This window comes from Eulemur rufifrons, chromosome 26 (genome assembly GCF_041146395.1).
Source record: "Eulemur rufifrons isolate Redbay chromosome 26, OSU_ERuf_1, whole genome shotgun sequence".
Lineage (NCBI taxonomy): Eukaryota > Metazoa > Chordata > Mammalia > Primates > Lemuridae > Eulemur > Eulemur rufifrons.
In genome coordinates this window covers 1,120,502-1,146,907 of record NC_091008.1, presented here as the reverse complement: position 1 = coordinate 1,146,907, position 26,406 = coordinate 1,120,502, and the positions used below count along the sequence as shown (strand labels likewise).

General features: G+C 44.7%; 1 protein-coding gene across 1 annotated transcript in view; it reads right to left on the bottom strand.

Moving 5' to 3' along the window:
* The window catches only part of PRSS12 (serine protease 12), a 37,042-nt gene extending 31,609 nt beyond the window's left edge, over window positions 1-5,433 (bottom strand). The window contains exon 1 of the mRNA XM_069459048.1: window positions 4,975-5,433. Coding sequence (XP_069315149.1) covers window positions 4,975-5,433 — 459 coding nt within the window. The remainder of the gene's footprint in view (window positions 1-4,974) is intronic.
* Window positions 5,434-26,406: the final 20,973 nt, after the last annotated feature.

Here is a 26,406-nt window from a genome sequence, read left to right as displayed (position 1 = left end):
TCAGCACCTGCTACATAGACTCAGGATGTAAGATTAAAAGGGGGGAGGACAGCTCTCAGCTACCTTTTTAATTAACATGCACTTGAAAGAACAGATGGACTTCAAAGAGTACAGCCTGTACACACTAGTATTTGGCCACACATCCGCCATCCCTTTCATTCGAGAACTGGGGTGGGTAGGCACACATGAACAGATTAAGATGACGTGACAAAAAGATCTATGAATCATTCTCTCTTGTAAAATCTCAATTATTAGAGCTTTTTCATTATTCTGCCTGTGTTACCCGTCATCAGCCACGTGTGGTGGAGTTCCACTTGGCTGCTTGTGAAAAAGGGCAGTTCCCAGCACACTGCCAAGCGAGTTGTCCCTCTGCCCTGCCACCCAGACACTGGGAAAGCGACGGCCTTCCTCGTCAAGAATCGCTGCTGCAAGCTATCACCGGGGAAATCAGTTGCCTACTAATTCTCCCTGTAGAAATGTGAAAACAACCTAGTTCACATTCTGTAAATAACCATATTCTAGAGAATTAGGTTGTTAACATCCCACATTGGTCAAATAAAAACCAGGGGCACCATTTTCTAAGACCACACAAAAAGTTACCATCAGCAGCCTCATGCCTGCTCCTAAACCTACCAGGGTTAAGTCACAGAATAGTTGGCTCAGGATTCAGGTACAGTGGCTCATGCCTGTAATCCTAGCACTCTGGGAGGCCGAGGCGGGAGGTTCACTTAAGCTCAGGAGTTCGAGACCAGCCTGAGTGAGAGCTAGACACCAGCTCTAACAAAAAAAAAAAAAACAGAATGGAGAATGGTGGACTCACTCTACATCATCACTCAACATTGTGCATCCTAGGTGAGTCCTGATGCCCTCCCAGGGGGTTTTCCTGGCTGTGACAGAGGGTTTTAGCATGCAAACCACCTTGACTGCTCATTAGAAATGCACATGCCTTTTTTTAATCTCAAAATCTTAAGGGAGTACAAATGTTTTTGTTACATGCGTACCATTTATAATGCTTAAGTCAGGGCTTTTAGTGTGCCCATCATCCGAATAGTGTTCACTGTACCCAATAGGTAGGTTTTTACCCTTGCCATTCTCCTCCCTCCCCCTTGTTGATTTCCAATGACTTTTATATCTCTTTATGCCCACATGTGCCAATTGATCAGTTTCCAATTATTAGACAGTACATGTGGTGTTTGTCTTTCCATTCCTGAGATACTTCACTTAGGATAATGGTCTCTGATTCCATCCAAGTTGCTGCAAATGACATTATTTCATTCCTTTTTATGGCTGAGTTATACTCCATGGTACATATATATATATATATATATATATCACATTTTCTTAACCCACTCATGAATTGATGAGCACTTGGGTTGATTCCACACCTTTGCAATTGTGAATTGTGCTGCAATAAACATTCACGTGCAGGTGTCTTTTTGATAAAAGGACTTCCTTTCATTTGGGTAGATACCCAGTAGTGGGATGGCTGGGTGCAATGGTAAGTCTACATAGACGTGCACATTCCATTTCTGATCCAGATCTGAGAATTATTCAGGGCCTGTGGGGCTACAGTCTAGGAATCTGCATTTTAACAAGTCCCTAGGGGATTCTAACACTCATTATGAAAACCAATTCCCTGGGCTGATTCACAGTATTCCAGTCCCCATAATGAATATTTATGATAATTATAATTTGCAAGCTTCATAAAACCAGGCCCAGGTATCATCACCTTTCCTGCTCTCTGCCATTTGAGCCACTGGGACGTCCACGCCCTGCCCAGGCTCACCTGAGATCCCCTCCTTGTCCTTCAACTTGGCTTCAACCAACTCTCACCATGAAAGCACCAACTTCCTCATTTCTCTTGATGTAACTAGATACATGACTCTGGCCACCAGTTTATTTTCTAAACAATTACTATAAATTGCTCTTTTTGTTTTGCCCTGGTTTTTGATAAAGAAAAAAAAAACTGTGTGTTTTTAAAGCATAAAAGACTGGAAATCATGTGCATTGGACCAAACATAATTCCCTTCCTCTCTTCCTTTTAGACAGTCCATAAACCACAACATGAGCATTGCTAAACAGCACAGCTATTTCTACATGTGTTTACAAGTAAAGAACTAGAGCAAAATGAGCTGTGAAGTGAAAATGTACATATCCAACCCTGTTTTCTCCTGCATGCCTGGTAATATGCCTTCTGGTATTTTCATCAGGAAACCGCAGGGACTCCCTTACGAGGTGGCTCTGAGAAGTAAGAGAGAACACGCACGTAAAATGCTCAGTCCAGCGCCCAGCACGGAGTGAATTCCCAGCAGGTCTTACCAAGCCAGCTTGTTTTGTGGACATGCTCAGAGCTGGAAAAAATCTTGTAAATTAATCTGTTCAAAACCTGCTTTTCTCTAGGTGAAGAAACCAAAGCTCTAGGAGTTAAGAGTCTTACCCAATAGCTACTGGCACAGCCAAAGCAGATACCATTTTTAGAGCACAATCCAATATTCTTTCCACCATTCCAGAATGCTGTCTTTCCCACCCCGAACTGAAATGTCGGCCCAAGAAAGCCACCAGGTTCAGAAGACGCCAGTCACCTCAAAGGTATGGGTTATGCCCAACCAGACCGAGAGGAGTCAATGACAGAATGGGAATCTCTGGTTACCAACATGGAGTCCATGAGAGTAATTTGATTATTACACAGCTGATTGCTCCTATTTTTTATGGTGGCAGGGAGGGCATTTCTCTCCCATCTTGGGTGGTTTCTTTTGTTTCTCTTATGTTCCCGGAAGTAAATACAACTCTTGTGCAGCGCTTAAGGTTTTTGTCTGGTGAGAGTTAGCTACGAGCATAAAGGCATTGAAAGGATTCCAATTTCTGTTCACTTAAGAGGGTGGGGTGGTTGGGACTCCAAAGACAAGCTCCTCTCCTCATTTGGAACATGAAGCTGAGTTGTGTGTCAGAAAGAACAGTCTTCATCCTGTCCAAATGTCTACCCTCTAGATCACTATGATTTTTCTAACTTCAAATTCCCTTTTTTTGAATATGTGCTTCTATATATTTTAGGAGGCGTTGTATATTCTTTCCTACACAATTATTTCTCAATAATTTTCGACGCATATCTAGTTCTAAAACTAAGAAGGCCATCACTTAGTTTTGTATGTTATTTGTGGAAAATTAGGATTAGCTGGCAACATCAGGAGATAAAAAGTTGGGAAGATATTTTAGGTTTGTAGTAATAAAAGCATCACATTGATAAATTTAATGTAAATGAATAATCTGCCTTTGAACAGTGCTTCATTTTGAATTGTGAATTTCAAATAAATTTAAGAATGAAGACAAAAAAATGTCAATGTTGGCCAAACATGAGATTTTATACAAATAATCTCTTACAGTAAATACTGAGACAATGTCAGGGCTCTTTGCTTGATATCACCTCAAATTCTTTATAGCCACATTGGCATTCTGTCCATGAAACATGAGTACAGCGATGACTTCATTCTCTAGGATGAAGGATAATTGATCTTAACCTTCCTTCCTACGGCCTTCCCTTAACTCAAAGCACTAATGCAATTGAAGGCACAGATAGATGGAATTTCTGCAGGGAAAGAATGGCATTGTGAAAGCTAGCCTCCCAGTTACCCCCAAAAGGTACAAAGTACACGCTTCAGGATCTCAACTCATGAATCCTTTACCCCACAGCTTGAATGGAAAGCTGCCAAAAATTTTTTTGAAGGGAAATTCAAGCTTTGACGTACATAAAGTTTTTCTTCCTCGGTTGTTAAAGAAACAAAAAAAAAACCTAACATTAAACAAAATCCCAACAATTCAAAATGAAGCACTGTCCAAAGGTGGATTATTCATTTATGTTAAATTTATTAATGTGATGCTTTTAATACTACCTAAAATATTTATTAAACCTAAAATATCTTCCCAACTTCATCTCCTGATGTTGCCAACTAATCCCAATTTTCCACAAATTAAGTGATGGCATTCTAGAAAACTGCATGCCTACATCAAGTTGCTTCTTCACTAAGAGAGTTACCCTTCTCACCTATTTTCCTGTTTTTTTTTTTTCTTCCCTCACTAATGATATTTGCCATACGGCACCCAAGAGTGTAAATAGCATTGCATTTTGACCCCAGAATTTTGCCCTATGTTTTCAAACAGGGATCAATGGTGGGATTAAGGCAAAAAGGTTACCACATTTTGCCAAATCAGGGTCTAAAGAAAGGAGGGAAGGTTATTGATTGTCATTTGATATGTACTATTTCCCTTTCCAAAACAAGTAATATACAACTTGATCTCCTCTTCTGCTTTGCCCCTTTTCTGTAAATACGGTCACACCTCCAAGGCAAGGTGATCTAGAAGACAGACACCCAATGCACACAGGTCCAGCCGGTGAGCACGCACACATGCACACACATGCACAAACACACATGCACACATGCACACACACAGAGAGAGTGGTCAGACCACAGAAGACACCCAAGGCACACAGGTCCACCCGGTGAGCGTGCACACACACGCACACACACATGCACACACGCGCGGGCACACACATGCACACATGCACAAACACACATGCACACACATGCACACACACACACACAGAGTGGCCAGACCACAGAAGACACCCAATGCACACAGGTCCACCCGGTGAGCGCGCACAAACACATACACATGCACACACACGCATGCACACATGCGCGTACAAACACACACACGCACACGCACACATGCACACACACACACAGAGAGTGGCCAGACCACAGAAGACACGCAATGCACACAGGTCCACCTGGTGAGCGCGCACAAACACACACACATGCACACACACGCGCACAAACACAAACACACACACACGCACACGCACACATGCACACACACACACAGAGAGTGGCCACACCACAGAGCACATCCAGAAACCCAGAGCGCAGCACCCCGCGTGGACGCTGTCACCCCTGACAACCTTCACGCGCAGCACACCTGGCCCCAGGGTGCCTCCTTGGCAACCCCGCGGCAGCCCCCCATCACCCGCAAACCCGCGACCCCGCGACCCCGCCCGGCCGCCCGGTGCTCACCGCCGCGGCGGGTCCCGTGGAAGCACCAGGGCGCGCCCGCGCCGTCGGGGCTCCGGCAGAGGCGGTGGCGCTGCGGGAAGGGCGGCACCTCCGCCCCGCGCAGACACGGGGCGCCCAGGGCGGTCGCGTCGGTCCCCGGCCGGCCGGCGGGGCAGCCCCCGGGGTGCGGGCGCGGGGCGCTCGGGACCGCGGGCGGCGGCGGCGGCGTCCTCGGCGGCCGCTGCGGGGCGGGGAGGTAAGACGGGGACCGGGGACCCGCGGGGGGCGCGCGGCGGTGGCGGGGGAGGAAGGGGTCCCCGAGCGCCGGGTCGGAGCCGGGCAGCGCCCCGAGGACCAGAGCGAGCGCGACGCGGGCGAGCGCCATGGTGCGGGCGCCGCGGGCTGCGGTCCGTGCGGTCCATGCCGCCCGCGCCCCGGGCTCCGAGGGGACGGGGCGGGGCCACCGCGTCCCCCGAGTACCGCCCCCCGCCGCGCCCCCGCCCGCCAGCCCCGCCGCCGCGCCGGGAGCTCAGAGGGACCTGGCGGGCGGGGAGGACCCCGGGCCGCGCCCTGAGCCCCGGGGGCGCCCGCGGGGGACAGTCTTGGCCGCCCCCCCCACCCCCGCCAGCAGGCAGCTCCCGCTCCCCAGCCCGTCTCCCCGCCACCCCCGTCCCGCCTCTTGTTTTCTCCGTTTTGCAATCGTTGCAAAAGTGTGGGTGAGTTTCGAGGCGACTCCCCGCTGACAGCTCCCAGGGAAAGAGTTACCCGCGAGGGACGTCAAAGCCCTTCCCCTGACCTGTGAGCCCTTCAAGGACAAGACCACACTCGATGCAGCGTGACATCCCCGGGCTGAGCACCGTGACATCCCGGGCTGAGCCCTGCCCCCGTAAACAATTGCTGAAATTGTATTCCTGGACCGGCCCGGGGCAAGGAGCTCCGGCCTTGCTACTTCCTGCCGCCCACTGTCCACCCGGTGCCCTGGGCGCCAGTTGTCTGGTTATTGCTGGGATTCGGTGAGGTCCCCTTAATGCCACATCTCCTCCTTGACCAGGGCAGACATCATCTGTCCCCGTCTCCATCCCAGCCAAAGTCTGTCCCTCCAACACCTGCCTGGTTCTCTAGCAGGGCAAGGGGACCCGAGGGAAGCCTATTCATGTGCCCTTAGCTTAGTGGAGCCATTTAACACTCTACCCCCTGCGCACACCCCACCCTCTGCCCCCACCCCCGAAAAAAAGTTGGCTTAGAATTTTTCAAAAAATCACTGGAGCTGCATGTTCAGAATTTCCCCTTTCCATTGTTCCTGACTAGGCCGCTAAAGTGAAACAAGGAAAAGAAAGCCCACAGAGGAGGCAATATTTACTTTCTGGCCTGAACAGGTTTCACTGTGACGGAGGAATACTGTCCCGTAGCATGATGTCCTCTGAGGAATTTCAAACTTGAACAAAGTTTAAATGTTTCTTCTTAAAACCTGAGTTTCAACTGCAAATTGAATGAATTCCCTACGCCTAGCTTTGCATAACTCATCTTTAATTTTTGTGAATCATCTTATTGGCTTTTATTTGTCACTCTTTTTAATGAAATATTGGATTTCATCCCAGCTACTGGGGTGTCTGCAGAGAGAGTTGGGTAGAAGGAATGATATTTGTCAAATCTTTATTCAAGATGTTTTTATGGGCCGGGAGCGGGCGGCTCACGCCTGTAATCCTAGCACTCTGGGAGGCCAAGGCGGGAGGATCTTTTGAGCTCAGAAGTTCGAGACCAGCCTGAGCAAGAGTGAGACTCCCATCTCTACTAAAAATAGGAAGAAATTAGCTGAACAACTAAAAATAGAAAAAATTAGCCAGGCATGGTGGTGCATGCCTGTAGTCCCAGTTACTCGGGAGGCTGAGGTAGGAGGATCGCTTGAGCCCAGGAGTTTGAGGTTGCTGTGAGCGAGGCTGATGCCATGGGACTCTAGCCTGGGCAACAGAGCAAGACTCTGTCTCAAAAAAAAAAAAAAAGATGTTTTTATGCTAGATGCTTTTACCCATTATTTTGGTTTTTACTAATACTTTCCTGGTTCCAAAAGCATAGTTGAAACTGTACTTGTTTCAACTTGAGGACCGCTTGAGGTCGGGAGTTCAAGAACAGCCTAAGCCAGAGTGAGATCCACCCTATCTCCGTAAAAAAATAAAAAAATTAGCCGGGCGTGGTGGCCCACGCCTGTAGTCCTAGCTACTGGAGAGGCTGAGGCAGGAGGATCGCTTAAGCCCAGGAGTTTGAGGTTGCTGTGAACTATGACGATGACACTGCACTCTAGCCAGGGCAGCAGAGCCAGACTCTGTCTCAAAAAAAAGCCCAAAAAAGAACAACAACAACAAAAGCTGTACTTGTAGAAGAGAATGAAACTAGGGTTTTGCCTTCTATTTGGAAGGCGAAGTGTGATTTAAATGGATCTGTTCTTCATATATGATCCCTTCTCTGCTCATATTTTCCCTTCCTCTCTCTTTTCAGTCCTCGCTGCTACCCCGGTGCAGAAGTCTAGAATCGCAGTTCCCAGTTGAAGCCCTGAAACGCATCCTCCCTGTCACCATCCCACCACAGCGTGAAGGGACGAGGGGAGGGAGGTTTGCAGGAAGAAACCCTGTCCTTCTCCTCTGTGAGGCCACCACCTAGTCACAGCTCCCTCCTCTGACTCTCGTCAGCCTCTGTGGAGATGCCAAAGCCAAAGGAGGGGGCACCTCCAGCTTGTCACCCTGCCGGAACCCACAGCCGATCCTCTGCCGTCCCTTCCCCTCAGCAGCAAGGAAAGGGAACAGGAAGAGTTGACACCTTGCAGGCATCCCCCCCACAACACTGGGGAGTCCCCAAGAGGCCCCCAGGTCCCCCCTTGTCACCCAGTCGCCTCTGACTCCTTCAAGCAAAAGCCAAACTCCCAGCCCATGTGCAGCCAGGCCCAGTGCTCGCTGGGAGGCTGGGGGGTGGGGGTGGGGAGGGGTCTCCTTGCCCTCAGGCAGCAGGCAGGGCGGGCAGTCTGGGGGGGCTACACACACCTGCACCCGTGCACGTTCCCATGGCCACTGTGTCCCAAATGAGCGTTTGCTTCTGCGGTGCCTTAGAGGATCATTCTACTTCCCGTCAGTGATGGGCCGAATAGCTCTTGTGTAGTTTGATTTGGAAACATAACCAATATGTATATTAGTTTTGCAGAATTCCAAAAATCAATCTATGAAATAACTTTTGGAAAAGGCCCATTTGCAATTTAGATGCTGCCTGTCTTTGGAAAAGCTCAGAGCTTTTAAACAGATGGCATAAAAGTAGTATTTACTTTCACAACTCCGATTGCAAAAAAATTTGTTCAAAGAACACCAAACATGGCTGTTGCACATCAAAGGGGGGAAAAAAATCAAATAATAGGAGGGCCCGTCTAGGGCCTGTGGGAGATCCCAAATTATGATGTTGTCAGGCATTTAGAGGGCTGAAAGACAGGTAAATGACAATATGATATTTAATTTGAAATTCAAGAAAATAAGAGAAACATCCAGGCAATAAGTGATGAATTGGTACATTAATGGCAGAGTGATTCAGGGTCAAAAGTCCCCTGTTAGCAGGTGAAGTCCCGGAGTTGCCATTAGAAGCTCCTTAATGGAAAGAATTATCTACTTCACAGGGACTGGCCTTTCGCTGGCAGCCAATCAACAGCCTTTAAACAAATGAAGTCTTCAGGGAAAATGCAAATGAGCCTTTTTCACTTTTTTATAATGCGGTAGTACAGAGTCTGCAGAAGAGATCACAAACTAACAGCCAGCAAGATGCATACGCCATCCAGATGTATTTTGTTTGCTAGAGACCCATTTTAAAATTTCAATTTCATACAACATTTACAACTCAGTAGCTCACACATGAGATTATAGATGATAGATGATTAGCTTCCCTTGCATAACTGTTAGAATGCTTTTGGCTGCAAGTAAAATAAACCTTAACTCAAACTGCCTTAACATAAGGTATTTTAAAGGACCACATAGGTCTCATAAGATAGGAAGTGCCACGTTCACCAGGTTTGATCACTCCAGTGTCTATCTGGGCTGTTGAGGTCTTGGGCTCCTTGTCGCTTTCTGTTCGGTTCAGACTCCCAGCACATGGCAAGACACCACCTTTAGACAGAGCTGTTCAGAGGAAAAAGAGAGACTTGTTCTTTCTGTGCCTCTTTTTTTAGGCTTAAAGAAATCTTTCTCAGAAGCCTCCTAGGAGATTTCTCTTCAAATTTTGTTGGCCAGAATTGGGTCACATGTCGGCTCATGAAAAATTCCCTGGTGGGAAGGGTCAACGTCCTATGATTAGCTTGGACTGATTATCTGGGGTATGATAAGTGCTTGGGAAGAGATCAACCTATGGGTACTACACTTTGAAAATTCAAAAGATCTGGCAACATTGCAACCCAAATATCCACATGGCAACAAATGTCCCTAGTTGTTTGAGTCCTTAGACCTACAGAATAGTCCCCAATTCACCATGGTGGCATCCCCCACCTGGCCTTCGTAAGCATTTGAGTTTGCCACACCTAGTTCATGCTTTAGCTGGCAATTTCATGCTAAGTTACGAGGTTTCATGGGTATTTCAGCCTAGGGATTCTGGATACTAACGATGAGTGAGTAATTGTGTTAGTTATCTATACATTGTAACAAATGATTCCACAATTTTGTGGCTTAAAAGAACAGGCATTGGTTATCTCACAGAGTTTCTGAGGCTGGGGAATCTGGGCGTGGCTAATCTGCAGGGTTCTGCCTCAAGGTCGTGAAGTATTTGTCATGTGGCCATAGGTATTTTCCAAATGCTAAGTGTCTTGCAAATGCATTGTCGATTAAATAATCATTTTACATAAAACACAGGGTCAGCTCCAAGCAAAAGTGATTTAATTTCCCCACAATTAAATCTCCCTACTCTACTTTATGAGCAGATGCATTCTTGGTCTATTACTTGTCTGGCTGCAAGAAAGCAAAAGATTTTATCCATGAATTCAGGTACCCAAACTCCTATTAGATGACTCCAGAGTGTACCAGCTGCCTGACAAGACTTAATGTGTCAGCCAGTCTGGAGTTACTAACGTTTTAATGGGGAGAGAAGAATGCATGGAACGGACAAAAAGATTTCAGGCACCCCCTGAAACTGAGTCCCAGGGGAGCAGGAATTCGGATAAGGAAGATAATTCCTGAAAAGATATCACTTGTAAAGCCATCTGTATTAGAATATTGCTAAAGACAAAGAAACATAAAACAAAACCAAAAAACAGTCATGGTTTCATCTGATGAGTAGATGACCAAACTTTCTGGGTTAAATGCTATTTGCTATCTGCAAGACAAACAACTCTGAGCATTTTGTAATGCAGCAGAATTTCCTGTCCAAGATATCAAGCTACATATATTTCCATTGCTTCCCTATGCACCCTCAACCAAACAGAAAAACCCGAAGCATCAAAAGGCTTATTATATGTGTGCATCCTACAGCTATAACAACTGGAAGCAAAATTTGCTGGTAGAGCTAAAATCAGAAAAAATTTCTTCCCCCCCCCCCCCCCCCCCCCCCCCCCCCCCCCGCATAAAACAGTTACATTGTGAAGGTTACTTGCCCTCTTTTGGTGCTGAAAGATTGATACAATTTTGAAACAGAGACTCATTGGCAGTATTAATAGCTGAGTTGTGTAATAAAACAAACTCAGGGAGTTAAAACTATGACGCTACCCCAGACTTAGCCTTTATTTTTAGAAGGCTTAGAAACCTCTGTCCAGCGTAAGAAGTCTTTGCATATGACTTAATGTTCGTTGCTATCGAGTAGTCATTAGAAAGTTGTAATGTGGTCAGTCAACAAGAAAGACAGTCCTTGGCACAAAGCATGAGTTATTAATCTGTTGGAGACCACAGCCGAGGCTGAGCGGACAACTTTATAGAAGATGTTGGGCTCTATTGAATTTGAAATAAGAAATCCTAATTATGAAAACACAAAAACCTGAAAAATGACATGAGTTTTAAGGATACAAATAATAATAACATGATTTTCAGTTCTGATCGTGATACATAGCTGTCTTTGGAGGCTACGATTTTGTGCTTTGTGATTTTCCATACTCTTTTGTTTTCAGAATATGTTTGACAAAGATCTTTAAAGAAGATCTAGGCTTCTTTATGAATTCCCAAATTAATAGGCAAAAAAAAAAAATTCGAGAAAATTCCTTCTCCTCAACCTCAGATGGATCATGCTTCCGGGGCTTCCGTGCAGGTTAGAGTTGTCTGCAAACGGTTTTGTTCCCTTTATCCCTGGCAGGTTTCCAACAGTTAACTTTTCCATCGGAAAAAGGGGGTGTGACAATTAAGGTGTGACCATTCATAAGCTGAATTGACTCATTTTTTTTTAACATTAGTAAGTAAAATTATTGTCACTGTTGTATCTGAATTAAGGGATACTGTGTTGTCTGGTGGTCAGCACATAGATGAACATCGGACATTATGTCAAATTCTACTCCAAATATTGTTCACTAGCTCGGATTTCTGCTAGTTCCTCTCTGAGTCACATCTGTGGATGACAGTGAGCCCCACGCTGATGTTGTGCAGAGATGTTGTAAAGAAAAATGCTACGTTAGCTACTTCATAGGCACTCCACAGATGGTATGTTTTTGTTCTCTTTTTTTGTAGAAGCTCAATGTTTGCTCAATATTATTTAGAGGACTAAAAGTTTATTCCCTTCCAAAGTGTGCGTCAAGAAGCAGTTTCACAATCCACACTGAAGTGGATCTGGCCAGGAAAAGTTGTTATAAATCCTGGAGAACCTGCTGACCTCTAAACAACAAAAAAAATCTCGCCCAGTGTTTATTTGGGACCCTGAAGTCCAGTAAATAATGTTCACTTAATTAAAATCTCAGCTGCTTTGGGAAGGAAGTGGATTTTCTCTGTCTTTCAAATTGGTAGGCAAAGGAATTTAGACCAAATTAAAGTGTTATTAAACCTTTGAAACACAAAAGAAATAATACTGCTAAGGACTAAATTATGTGCTGATACTTTTTTTTGTATTCCCACACAGAAATTTTAACACTTTTTTACTGTATTAAAAATATAAAACGCTTAGGCCATTCAATTTTATGTTATGGAGTTTCCTAAATATTACTTGAAGGAATGAATGAATGAATGAATGATCATTTTCACCCTCTTCTCCACCGTATCTATATCTTATCAATTAATCACGGTCCTTTTTTCTTCCCTATAGATGTCCTGCTAGAGGATTCCAGCCCACAATGTTGATTAAAACAATTGCTTTCATTTTCAGAAGTATTAGACTACCTGTGAGCATTCCACACTCCTGTGCCCTAAGTTTCAATTGCTTGTCAACGTTGACCCAAAGGGTCACCCCTGGGTTTAGCTTGGAACCAATCACTTAGGACCCTAACCGGTTCTCAGAGACGACTCAATAAGTAGCCTTAGTCCCTTAAACCTGAGCCCCAATCCCCTGTGGGCGGGCGGACAGGTAAGCGAAGTGTCACCTGTATTTACAGTCACTGTCCCCCATCACCCCCAGATGGGACCCTCTAGTTGCAGGAAAACAAGCTCAGGGCTCCCACTGAGTCTGCATTATGGTGATTTGTATAATTATTTCATTACATATTACAATGTAATCACAATAGAAATAAAATGCGCAATAAACGAAATGCACTTGAATCGTCCCAAAACCGCCCCCAGCCCCATCCGTGAAAAAATTGTCTTCCTTGAAACCAGTCCCTGGTGTCAAAAAGGTTGGGGACCGCTGCTAAAGCGTGAGTCCCAGAATTTAGCTCGGGACGCTCCAGAGTGTCCCAGGCTGTTCCAGATAACGGCTGTGGGGGGAGGGGCAGCATAACCCTGGACTTGTCAACCAGTCTGTCAGACAGTGAGGTCGCCACCGAGGCCCGGTCCCTTCTGGGCTGGCAACAGCCATCAAACCAAGGGCAGTCCCATGTAAAACACATGTTAAAAAAATAAAATCTGTTCTTCTTGCTTTTTCCTATTCTTCATTTTGGGTACACGGCTGCCCTCCCTAGGAGGGTGACTGACTCCGGAGTTAGACCCAGGGCTTCCCACCCAGGTGCGGTCTTAGGAGGACACCTGTGAGCTGCAGAAGCCTTCCTCTCCCTGCAACCCCCCACCTCCCTCTCCCTGCCATGCCCTCACCTCCCTCTCCCTGCCATGCCCTCACCTTCCTCTCCCTGCAACCCCCCACCTCCCTCTCCCTGCCATGCCCTCACCTTCCTCTCCCTGCAACCCCCCACCTCCCTCTCCCTGCAACCCCTCACCTCCCTCTCCCTGCAACCCCCCACCTCGCTCTCCCTGCCATGCCCTCACCTCCCTCTCCCTGCAACCCCCTCACCTCCCTCTCCCTGCAACCCCTCACCTCCCTCTCCCTGCCATGCCCTCACCTCCCTCTCCCTGCAACCCCTCACCTCCCTCTCCCTGCAACCCCTCACCTCCCTCTCCCTGCCATGCCCTCACCTCCCTCTCCCTGCAACCCCCCACCTCCCTCTCCCTGCAACCCCTCACCTCCCTCTCCCTGCCATGCCCTCACCTCCCTCTCCCTGCAACCCCCCACCTCCCTCTCCCTGCCATCCCCTCGCCTCCCTCTCCCTGCCATGCCCTCACCTCCCTCTCCCTGCCATGCCCTCACCTCCCTCTCCCTGCAACCCCCCACCTCCCTCTCCCTGCCATCCCCTCACCTCCCTCTCCCTGCAACCCCTCACCTCCCTCTCCCTGCAACCCCCCACCTCCCTCTCCCTGCCATGCCCTCACCTCCCTTTCCCTGCCATGCCCTCACCTTCCTCTCCCTGCAACCCCTCACCTCCCTCTCCCTGCCATGCCCTCACCTTCCTCTCCCTGCAACCCCTCACCTCCCTCTCCCTGCAACCCCTCACCTCCCTCTCCCTGCAACCCCTCACCTCCCTCTCCCTGCAACCCCTCACCTCCCTCTCCCTGCAACCCCCCACCTCCCTCTCCCTGCAACCCCTCACCTCCCTCTCCCTGCAACCCCTCACCTCCCTCTCCCTGCCATGCCCTCACCTCCCTCTCCCTGCAACCCCCCACCTCCCTCTCCCTGCAACCCCTCACCTCCCTCTCCCTGCAACCCCCCACCTCCCTCTCCCTGCCATCCCCTCGCCTCCCTCTCCCTGCCATGCCCTCACCTCCCTCTCCCTGCAACCCCCCACCTCCCTCTCCCTCCCATGCCCTCACCTCCCTCTCCTTGCCATCCCCTCACCTCCCTCTCCCTGCCATGCCCTCACCTCCCTCTCCCTGCAACCCCCTCACCTCCCTCTCCCTGCAACCCCTCGCCTCCCTCTCCCTGCCATGCCCTCACCTTCCTCTCCCTGCAACCCCTCACCTCCCTCTCCCTCCCATGCCCTCACCTCCCTCTCCTTGCCATCCCCTCGCCTCCCTCTCCCTGCCATGCCCTCACCTCCCTCTCCCTGCAACCCCTCACCTCCCTCTCCCTGCAACACTTCACCTCCCTCTCCCTGCCATGCCCTCACCTCCCTTTCCCTGCCATGCCCTCACCTTCCTCTCCCTGCAACCCCTCACCTCCCTCTCCCTCCCATGCCCTCACCTCCCTCTCCTTGCCATCCCCTCGCCTCCCTCTCCCTGCCATGCCCTCACCTCCCTCTCCCTGCAACCCCTCACCTCCCTCTCCCTGCCATGCCCTCACCTTCCTCTCCCTGCAACCCCTCACCTCCCTCTCCCTGCAACCCCCCACCTCCCTCTCCCTGCAACCCCTCACCTCCCTCTCCCTGCAACCCCTCACCTCCCTCTCCCTGCAACCCTCTCACTACAAACACCTATCAGGCTCTTGGCGCTCCCTGGTGGCACCGGTTAATCCGATCAATTCCTTCATGCTAGACTAAACCCTCGGGCCTCTTCCCTATCTCAAAAAGCAAAGAGTCTTAACTGTGGCTTTCTAGAACTGTCCACTGGGCTGTGCCCCCCCCCCCCCCGGGGGTGAGGGAAGAGGTGAAGATTCCAGAGCAGGGGAGAGGTGGGGGGAGCAGCAGGTTGGGATGGATCTTGGATGAGTCGCTTGTTGAGATTCAGATTCTTCTGGGTGTGGCCAAGGACTTCCTCACAGCTGCCCAGAGTCTGCCAAAGAATCAACTCGAGTAAGTCTTTTGGGGGGGAAAATTGAGTTGCCCACTGGATGCTTTTGATTTCCTACGGTGACTTCTAAACATCCTCATTCCCTGTGGTTCATCCTCATTTTCACAGCCCTTCTCCCCAAATGCTCTCTTCCCTTCCCACTCCCACTTCAGTGGTATTTTTTCTACACGGCACGCTCAGCCTGAAACTCTTCTTCCCCTTCCCTGGTTTCTATTTGCCTCTTCCACGTTCATGGCCTATCGTTTTTGCAAACCCCTCTTTTGAAATCTGTTACTTGTATACTGGACATGCCAGCTCTGAAATTCCGCCCCCCGGGAATGGAATAAAGGGAAAAACATGAGAAAGGAAGATGAAAGAATCACTGGATCTGTTTCTCATCTTCCTCTGCTGGGCTCAGGGAAAGACAGAAACCAGGCTCTCCCTCGATACGAAAAACCCACCAACCGGGAGGTTTCCTCAGCCCCTTGAGGATAAAGCCTTAATTATCTGTCTATGGTCATTAGACTCTAAAAGGAATACTTTGCCTTTTATCCGTGCAGGACTCTGTTAATATCATCCTTCCTATTATTGATCATAATAAAAAGAAACAATGACATTACATATATTCTTTTTTATTTAATCTTCTCTAATCTGGCCATCATTTGTTGATATCATTAACATAGGGTGGTATAAAATGTCAACATATTAAAAGATTAATAAAACTATTACATCTTTTAGTTAGGCCTCCGGTTGATAGTTTAATGTACTAGACAGAATAGAGAGTTGCTATGAAAATTATTTATGACAAGATAACTTTTGCCACAAATTTATAATGATATTTACAATATCAGCTTTCGGTGTGAAACAAACACTTTGAGATTAAAATTATAAAATATGTGTGGGCCGGGCACGGTGGCTCACGCCTGTCATCTTAGCATTCTTGGGAGGCCGAGGCGGGAGGATCACTCGAGGTCGGGAGTTCGAGACCAGCCTGAGCAAGAGCAAGACCCTGTCTCTACTAAAAATAGAACGAAATGATTTGGACAGCTAAAAAAATATATATAGAGAAAAAATAAGCTGGGTATGGTGGCACATGCCTGTAATCCCAGCTACTCAGGAGGCTGAGGCAGGAGGATCGCTCGAGGTCAGGAGTTTGAGACCAGCCTGAGCAAGAACAAGACCCTGTCTCTACTAAAAATAGAAAGAAATGATTTGGACAGCTAAAAATATATATAGAGAGAAAAAATTAGTCGGGCATGGTGGCACATGCCTGTAGTCCCAGCGACTGGGGAGGCCGAGGCAGGAGGATCGCTTGAGCCCAGGAGTTTGAGGTTGCTGTGAGCAAGGCTGACACCACGGCACTCTGGCCCGGGCAACAGAGCCAGACTCTGTCTAAAAAAAAAAATAAATAAATAAATAAAATAAAATATGTGTGGTATGATGATGAGATTTTCACTGCATTTTTCCCCGTAGTTAACATTTCGGTCTCTCCGTCTACTGAAAGTACAACCAAGAGGCAGCCTTTGTCTCCGTCGATAAACAACTGTAGGACGGCAGTGGGTTTCTTCGAGCTGTTGGGGACCAGCTTGTTGCCGAAGAGATTTAGGCTATTAGCGAGTGAGGTTTAGTTAGTATGATAATAAGAGCACAAGGGAAATTTTCAAAAAACAGTTGGGTGTTAATCAGATAATGTGAATTTAGCTAGGAAGAGGCATAGACCACAAATATCAAAAGACAAGAGCTAGTGCTGGTCCTGACATCACCGTGGAGAAAGGAAGTAGGAAACAAATAAACATAAATGTGAAATAATTCAACCACGGTGCCAAAACAGCACTCAAATCTCTCCATTTCATTAAGGAAGGTTTCAAATAGTACGATATGGAATCAGTTATATTTTAGAAAAACACTGACTATAAATTCATGAATAAATAATTGTAATGGAAAAATCATCCAGCACTATCCTGAAAGTCTGCCTTTTGTTTTGTGCCATTTGGAAATAACGGGGCCCACCGTTTAATTAATTACTGGTAAAGATAAATCAACTTAGCATGTGTTATCTCAATTAATCAACCCAGCAAACCTTTGCAAGACAGACATTTTCCCATGAGGACACTGAGCTTTAGTGAAAGTGAATATCCTTTAAGAGGTGACACAGGACCAAAGCGCTTGTCTTCACCTCGGTCCTCTGTGGCCACCTTGTCTGCAGGGAGGTTTCAGGCAGTGAGAATGTCGCAAGATTTCCCTTCATCTGCAAACAGATACGTTCAGTACTTTGTGAGCTTACTAGTGAAAAGCTAAATGAACGCAAAAACACAAGAGCTCAGAGGTTTAAAAACACCGAAACATAAGCCAGCGGATTTCAGAGTCTGAGCTTTGTCTGGTTTCTTGGTCGGTGATGATGAACTCATGAGCCTCTCAGCAAGACAGAGACATTTGTAGGGGAAAATATGTCAAACATGATAATCCTTTGGACTGTTCTTATAAAATATAGCCATCTCTCGCAGACAGCCACAACACTAGTCACAACCTACACATTCTTTCTAAAAGACATCATGGGGTGCAAATAAAGTTACAAAATGTGTTACTTGGGGCAGAAATAGAGTAACAGTTGTTATGACCAAATTAAAGATTCCCCTAAGATCTCTCCTTTATTGACAATATCGGTACACAGGGGCATTACAGCCTTTGAATAAAGTGCTGTTTTCTCCACCTAGAAGATTTGGTGGGAAATAACTTTGGAAATTGATGTTCTTTCTAGTTAATGTTTACAGATACTTTGGTTTTTTGTTAACGCCCTCTCTGTGCTCTGTTCTACAATGTGTCACGTTCCTGCAATTATTTGTTGACCTCTCTCTCCCTTGCTCCACTGTGGACCAGTGGCGTGTGGGGCTTTGTGTGTGATCTCTCCTTGTGCACCCAGAGTGTAAAAACGATCCATGAGTTTATAAGGATACTAAAAGAAAAGGAAAAAAAGGGAGAAAGAGGAACGACTCTTCAGAAAAGGATGTCAGACGATGAACGTAGAAATGCTGATAGAATCAGTAAATCACCATCTTCCAACCACGAACACAATCGCATTCAGGAAAGCACCATCAGTGGATACTCAAACCACTGGGTAGTGAAAATATTGTTGGGGAACAGGATATTCACCGTCAAAGAACCAACCACACATTTATTATAAATTATCCAGAAAAAAGCGTATCTTTTACAATTAAATCTGGCGGACACACCCTAACCGCGTGATAAAAATTCACATCGACAATAACTGGATGGATTCTTTCTTCTCTTCTCGTTTCTCGTGGGAGATTTCTTCCCTGGTCCCAGGCAGTGGGGAGCACGGTGTGGCCAAAGCCAGGCTTTCTTACCGGACTTCTCTCCTTCTTTCTTCCATTGTCCTCCTTTTTTGCTTCTTTCTTATCCTTTGTCAGGCTGAGATTGCACATGGGAAGGCCCAGGAATTTGGTTACCCACAGAGAAAACTGAAAATAATGGGAAAAGGAGTATAAATATGGAAAGAAGACATGCTGGAATAAATCCTGTGGTGTTGGATTGGAAATGTAGATATCCATGTAAACTCATTGTTTTAAATAAATGGATACTTTAACATGTATGTATAGATATGACAGAGACATGATAGAAGCAGAAGCAAATGCAAGTGTGGTTGGATGTGTAGCTGAATATCCATATATTTCATGGCTTGATCCCCCGAGAGGTCTGAGAAGTAAAGAAACCCCTTTAGCAATGAGCACACCTAGCGCCCAGAAATCTAGAAATCGTTCTCCACTAAATGGAGCCAAAGAGTCTTTGGAGAAATGGCTGACGCCAGAGCTGGAGCAGGAATGCTGTCTTGTTGGGCAACTGGTGACATATCAAAAGAACACAAGAACGAGTTGGAAGGGGCTTCCCTGGCCAGGTGAGACAATTTGACCAGGTAAATAATCAAGGCGAGGTCTTGAGTTTCCCTGAGAAACCAGTGCCTGGTAGTGGAGGGTGGAGAACTCTGGGAGGACCAAACCACATGTGTCCTTCTCAAGTGGCCCCAGCAGAGTGTGGCGTCCTCAGCATGAAGTGGGTTCATGTCACTCCCCAACACCCAAAGAGCTGCAGATATGCTGGAGACAGTGGGAACTAGCAGAGATGGCACCAGGAAGTGAGGCCAGAGACCAAACCAACAAATAACGACGGTAATAGATGAAAACCCTTTGGATAAAGTAGAAATTCATGAGTCTATAATGATATTAATTAATTAGTTAATTAATGGGCAAGAAGGGTAATCTCTATTGTTAGAATGCCACCATCTGTAAAGCATTGCTAATTGGCAACCATTCTGGTCATAATTGACTCAGCCATCTTAATCAAAAGACGCTAAAATGGATGCGTGAGAGTTTGATGGGGAATAAGATATTTACATAGTCTCCGAGTATTTAGTTAATTATTTGTGAATTAGAGAAAACTGGGAGACACCATCTTAACCAAGATTTCAAAGTGAATATTGTCAGATAAAAGACACAAATTGACACCTGTGGGTCTTGCTGGGACGCACTGAGGAGATCACAACATCTTTTATGTGGTATTTCCATCAAAATGCACAAACCGTGAGAAAATATCATACAAAACCAATGGAGGGACTTTCTACAAAGTAACTCTTCAAAGTAACAAGAGCATGAAAGAGAGAGTAAGACTGAGGAAATGTTTTAGATGGAAGGGGTCTAAAAACATGTCAACTAAACATAGCACATGATCCTGGATTAGATCCTGGATAGAAAACACACACTGAAATATTAAGGGGTAAAATAGTATCGTGTCTGCAACTTATTCTCAAGTGGTTGAGAAATGTTAACAGAGAATTTGGGTGTTGGGTATATAAGAGTTTTGTGTACATTTTGGAAACTTTTAGGCAAATTGCCAACGACTACAATTAGTTCAAAATGCTAAGTTTAAAAACAGTAAAAAAAAAAAAAGGTATGGGGAGAATTTTATTTGAAATGTCAAAACACATAGCCATGTATTTTATAATTTAAAAAAAAACAACCACAATGGAGGTTGATATTTAGGACCAAACGAAAATGAATTTACTTTTTGGAATTTTACAAATTCCAAACTTGTGGACTATAACTATGATGATAGTTGGAAGAAATTATAAGACTTTTAATACTTATATTAGAAAATAAGCATTTATGTAATTAGCGCCAACATGGATGAGCCTGGAGAACATGACGGTAGGGGAAATAAGTCAGGCACAGATGGACAAATACCATATGCTCTCATATGTGAAATATAAAAATTGGACCTCATAGGAGAAGAGTGTAGAATAGTGGTTACCAGAGTTGGCAATAAGGGCTTAGGGAAGATGTTGGTCAAAGACACAAAATTTTGGGTAGACAATAATATAGTAAGTTCGTGAAATCTACTGTACAATGTGGTGACTGTATTTAATATGTTATATAAGGGAACTTCAAAAAGTTCATGGAAAATGCATATGATGAAAAAACTATACACGGATTTCAACTTTTTTGCACCAAAATAAACTCATCCTAACTTGTGATAACATATCTGGACAGGATCCAGTTTGAGGCACTAGGAAGGATAAGACATCAGTTTGAAAAAAGCCACCATCAGAGCAACGTGGATTCTGCTAAAACTGAAGCAAGAACAAACACCGAATTCAGGGGTGGAAGAATGGTGAAATCACTGATGCTTTACAGAAAGTTTAGGAGGACAAGAAATCGCCTAAGAAATAGCAAAATGATGAACATAATGAGTCCCTGCTTTATTCTATCTCCAAAGTACTCTTGGCAGATATGTTAGTAATTAGTGAAATAGCTAAACAGCCACAGTGAGACAGTGTAGAGGCAAAACGCTTGCATAAGCCCCAGACGGGACAGCAAGCCACTGAACAGCTTCGGTCTGACTGTGCGGTAGATATAAATTATGCCTAACAAATCCCTTCTGCTCAGGCCTCTCATTACTTCATGCAAAATGCATCGTATAGAGCAAGTCTTCCCACAAATGGCTCACAGTGGAGGATGCCCTGGAGTTTCAATGGGGTTTCTAAATGAATTAAATGGTCTTAAGCACAGAGAAAAGAAAGAAGGTAATTAGATGCCAAATGGTTGGCCAGCACAAAAGTCTCGAATACCTCTTCAGAGACTCCCTTTATGCTATCTCTATTCCTAGAAAGAAATGGTAACAAATCAAATGCATCCCACCCACAGAAGGCATTTTACAGTCACGCAAGTGTTCCTAAATGGCAACGTAAGTGGAAACCAAAATTTTTTACCTTATATAGTCACAACCCACATTTTCTTAACGAGCAGAGCTGCCTGTTGGATTTTTGTAGCTAGTGTTTTCCTACTAGCTAGTTTTTTCTTGATAGCCCAACAACAACTTTCCTAATAGACTTCCTAAAATTTTTACTCTAAATTTACAAAAAATATTCTCACTTCTGTGTGTGCATGTGTGTGTCTCAAGAGGCGTGCGACAAGTCCAACGTTGAGAAGGTAAAGATGTGTTACCTGAAAAGATCGATTTCTTCTAATATATGACAGTTGTTACGTTCAAGATCCCAAAATTTATTTGGAGAACTCAGTATTTTGAAAAACAGGAGAGCCAATTGTAAAAACAATTGCAAAAAATCTGAGTATAAATGGTTCAAGGTTCAAAAATCATGGCCCAGTGTCAAGCGTGACGGCTAACCAGACAAAATGGTACAAAAACAAGATTTAATCCCAGGCGGGGCATGGTGGCTCACGCCTGTGATCCTAGCACTCTGGGAGGCCGAAGCAGGCAGATTGTTTGAGCTCAGGAGTTCGAGACCAGCCTAAGCAAGAGCAAGACCCCCGTCTCTACTAAAAAAAATAGAAAGAAATTAGCTGGACAACTAAAAATATATATAGAAAAAATTAGCCCGGGCATGGTGGCGCATGCCTGTATCCCAGCTGCTCGGGAGGCTGAGGCAGGAGGATCACTTGAGCCCAGGAGTTTGAGGTTGCTGTGAGCGAGGCTGACGCCACAGCACTCTAGCCCGGGCAACAGAGTGACACTCTGTCTCAAAAAAAATAAAATAAATAAAATAAAATAAATAAAGTATTATTGCTAGTTATAAAGTAAGTACAAGGCTCTTTTGACATTTTTTAATCCTTTAAAAAACTCTACATAATTAATCTTATCAAACTGTATGCAGTGCAAGTTCCAATTTCTTTGAGAAAGATGGATAGGATTCTTTCAGAATTAGAGTTATTAATATATCCTGGATAAATTAGCAATCCTTTTTCCAGTTCTATTTTCTTGAGTTCCATGGGGTCTTAAGTAAATGAATACCAATAATATCAGAAAGTTTTTTCATTTCAAAATAAGAAATGTGTCTGTAATACTCTATTTATAAGCTTATTAGTTGTAATATATTTTTTTACTAAAATTTTGAGGCTATCCTGAGATACCTAAATGTCATAGTCTAAAGACATAATTAAAAACAATTTGAGACAATTCTTCAGCCTCACTAAATTCCAAATTTATCTTTAGATTTCACTGCCACACAATTCCAAAAATTAATTGGACATGTGTGATATAATCCTTCTAGTATCTCCAAGAATGTGGTATCCTGCGTGGCATGAAATCTTTTGATGCCATCGTGTGATAAGTGTGGTGTGCCACACCAATATAGACACAACAATCAAACAGTACTTGTAATAAATAGAAACCGTTTCACATAGCATCTTGGTGAGGTCAGCTTGTATTATGTCCGTTTAACAGAACAAGAAGCTAAGCTGTCCAGACCTGTTTGGACTTGCCCAGAGCAAGTCTTGGAATTACTGGTGAAGCTGAGGGTGGAAGTTGACACAGTTTTTCGAGCTTGTGACAACACAGGACAGGCATCTTCTCCTGCAGTTAGAATGGAGATATGTTTGAGGTACATTTTGCTCTACCTGGAAATGGAACAGGGAGAGAAGCCTTAACTGCAAAGCTAGAACTAAATTTTGACCTCATATTTTGATTCTCAAACTGAGACTAAAGCTTAAATAGCCAAATAACTGTTCCTAATTTAATAATTTCATAATGGCCAGAAAAGGCATGGAAGACTGCTCAAGTTTTCATCCAGAGACAGGGGAAGAGACAGACCCACAGAAAGGGTAGCAGAAGAAAAAAAATAATTTGCTTTATGATTTTACTACGAGTCCTGCTTGTTCGGTATTCTAAATACAAAGGTCATCTTCCTATACAGCTTAACAAAAATTTTCTGCATGATACATTAGCATATATATGTGTGTGCACACGTGTACATACACGTACACTATGTGCTTTTTTTCCCCACAGGTATTAATATAACATGTTCCCAGCAATTCCCAATCTAGACTTAGAGATGGATGTGGTAGAGTTGCTTCTTCATAATATGAGTTCCAGTTTTCCTGGATACAGCACGTCAAACCTGAAACCATGGCTTGAGTTTTGCCTTGAGATAAGTCTTGCCATATGCAACGTTCAGACTTGAGAGAAATAGTAAAACTAGTACAGTTGGAATTTAAGTTGGAATCCAGTTCCTATCCAGGATAAGATGTCCAGTTTTTTTTCCCTTTCAGTTAAGCTTTTCAAGCTTCTGTGGCCACCAGCCAAACCTGTTTTCCTCGGCTAAATTTCACCAGAATCAACAACAAACTTTGGTTTATTATACATTTGATCCATAAATGGATGGGAGAAAAAAACGGTAGATGTAAATTCAGATCGGAGGGAATTCTGAACAACCCATGACGGGCAAATGAACCCTGATTGTGCATCACTCCTAAGTTATCTGATATAAATTCCCAGAGGAGAATGTTGGGAAGCCACAGAGTGCCGCAGCTCCAGAGATTTCTTTTGGATGTACTCGTTCATAATCTGAAACATATTTAGTATGATAGCCACAGTTTGCTTTTGTTATCTTTCTTTTGAGCATATATACAAAGATTGCCTTCCATATTCAGTTGCAACTTAATTGTTTGGGTAAAAAATATAGTGTTTGCGGTGACTACAGTAATATGCCATATAGTGTAAAGAATGTATATAACTAAATCCATTTTTATGGTGGTTTGGTATAAAGTAACAAAAATAATTTTTAGTATTTTTCTGATCCAAATCTCTAGAGTAACTCATCATTTTCTGTAATGCATAGAGATACACTGACCAGTTAAAGAAAACAAATAATAAAAGCAATAAATTAGGGATAAATTAGTTTCATTTTAAAGGTATATTTCATTTTACTAAATCCTTTATCCCACAATTCTTTAAGATTGTTGCATTATTAGTGTTTTTAAAATAGGAATAAATTTACAGGGAAAATTTCAGGAATTGTATATAAATAATAAAAATTTTATAGAAAGTAGTATTTTATATGCATTTCCTCCTAGTTATAAGTATATTTAAAGACTGTTACTTTTCTCTCTTTGTTTTTCTTTTTTCTGAGAAGGGTCTTGCTCTTTTGTCCAGGCTAGAGTTCAGTGGCACAATCATAGCTTCATAGCTCACTGCAGCCTTGAACTCCTGGGCTCAAGTGATCCTCTCACCTCTTTCTCCTGAGTAGTGAGGACTACAGGTGCATGCCACCACACCTAGAAAATTTCTTTTCTTATTTATTGTAGAGATGGGGCCTCACTATGTTGCCCAGGCTGGTCTTGAACACTTGGCCTCAAATGATACTCCCACCTCAGCCTTCCAAAGTGCTGGGACTATAGGCATGAAACGCCACACCCAACCCCTTTTCTCTCTTTTTGATGGTTTAAGTGCTTTGAAACTGTATTAAACATTTTTTTACAAACTTACAATTCCTTTTATAAGAGCACCTGATCCCATTCATGAGAGCAAAGCCCTTAAGCTCAATCACCTCCCAATACTGTTGCCTTGGGGATTAAGTTTCAACATGAACTTTTGGAGGAGACAAAACTATTCAAACTGTAGGCAAGACGGTGGGGGGACATTCCAGTAAGATGTTCAATAGGCAGTTGGATATACAGATGGTCCCCAACTTACAATGGTTCCATTTACAATTTTCTGACCTTAAGATGGGTTTATTAGATTATTATATTCATTTCTTAACTTATGACATTTTTGACTCACAATGGGTTCTCAGGATGTAATCCATCGTAATTTGAGGAGCATCTGTATAGGTTTGGAGTTGTCCCTCTTGAGAAGCAGTTTATAATGTTGATCTCTCAATTATTTCCTTATAAGGAGTGCCTAGAAGTGAAATTGCTTCTTCAAAGAGTATGAAATATATGGGAGGACTTTCCAATTTTTTTTTCCTTCTCCTGCTGCCACACACACTCCCTAGTGGCCCTTACGTTGCCAGGATGAACAGATGTTACTGATGGGTAGGTACAGTACCCTACAGGTGTGCTGATGTGCTCTGGTGTTTTAAAATTCATTAGTTCAGGGAGACAGAATTCAGAATGATATTCCCTTCTTTGTAAAAACTGCAACAACCCTCTGCTGATTCCAGTGGCTTTGTAAATACTGCAAGGTAGTAGACACCTGCATCTTTATCAGCCCAGCTTCTGGGCAGGAAAACGGAAATCATTTTAGAAGTATTTTAAACAGACACCATTTACTATGGAGAAATGGTTACACGGGTGTTGAAGGTCACAAGAGCAAAAGGGTAGGGTAAGATTAAATTCAAAATCCTTGACTGCAGATGGCCACCAGCCCTGGAGCTGGTGGGACATGGCGTAGAAGTGCTATTATCAGAGCCCAAGAGCAAACTCACTGTTGGGGGCGCCACAGCAAGGCAGGAGAAAGGAGGTGCTGCTCCAGCTGGCTCTGGACTTTGTCAGGGGCAGAGCGATTCCCCTGGATGCCAGAAGCAAAGCATAAAATAAATGAAGAACCACCGCCGCCCCATTCTCCGGACTCTCCAAACCCAGGTCATTTTAGCAGGCTGTTTGTTTCAGTTAGGACAAATGTACAAGCAAAAAAAAGGGGTCCACTGGCTTTTAACCTCTAGGACACAAACCTAGTAAAGACCCACTCAACTATCACCCATTGGGGGAATGGGAAGGAAAGAATCCATAAAATGCATTTTGCTAAAATAGGAGACATCTGAGGGGCCAGTGGGGCGTGGAGAGGATCCGGGCAGATGCAGAGGTTGTTCCCCGGTGGAAAAGAAAACTAATAATAAAAATTTTAATAATAAACACTTGCTTGGCGCTATGTGCCAGTGCTGCTTATTCTTTTTAATTTTTACACCTCTGAGGCAGGCACTCTTATTTTGCCCATTTTAC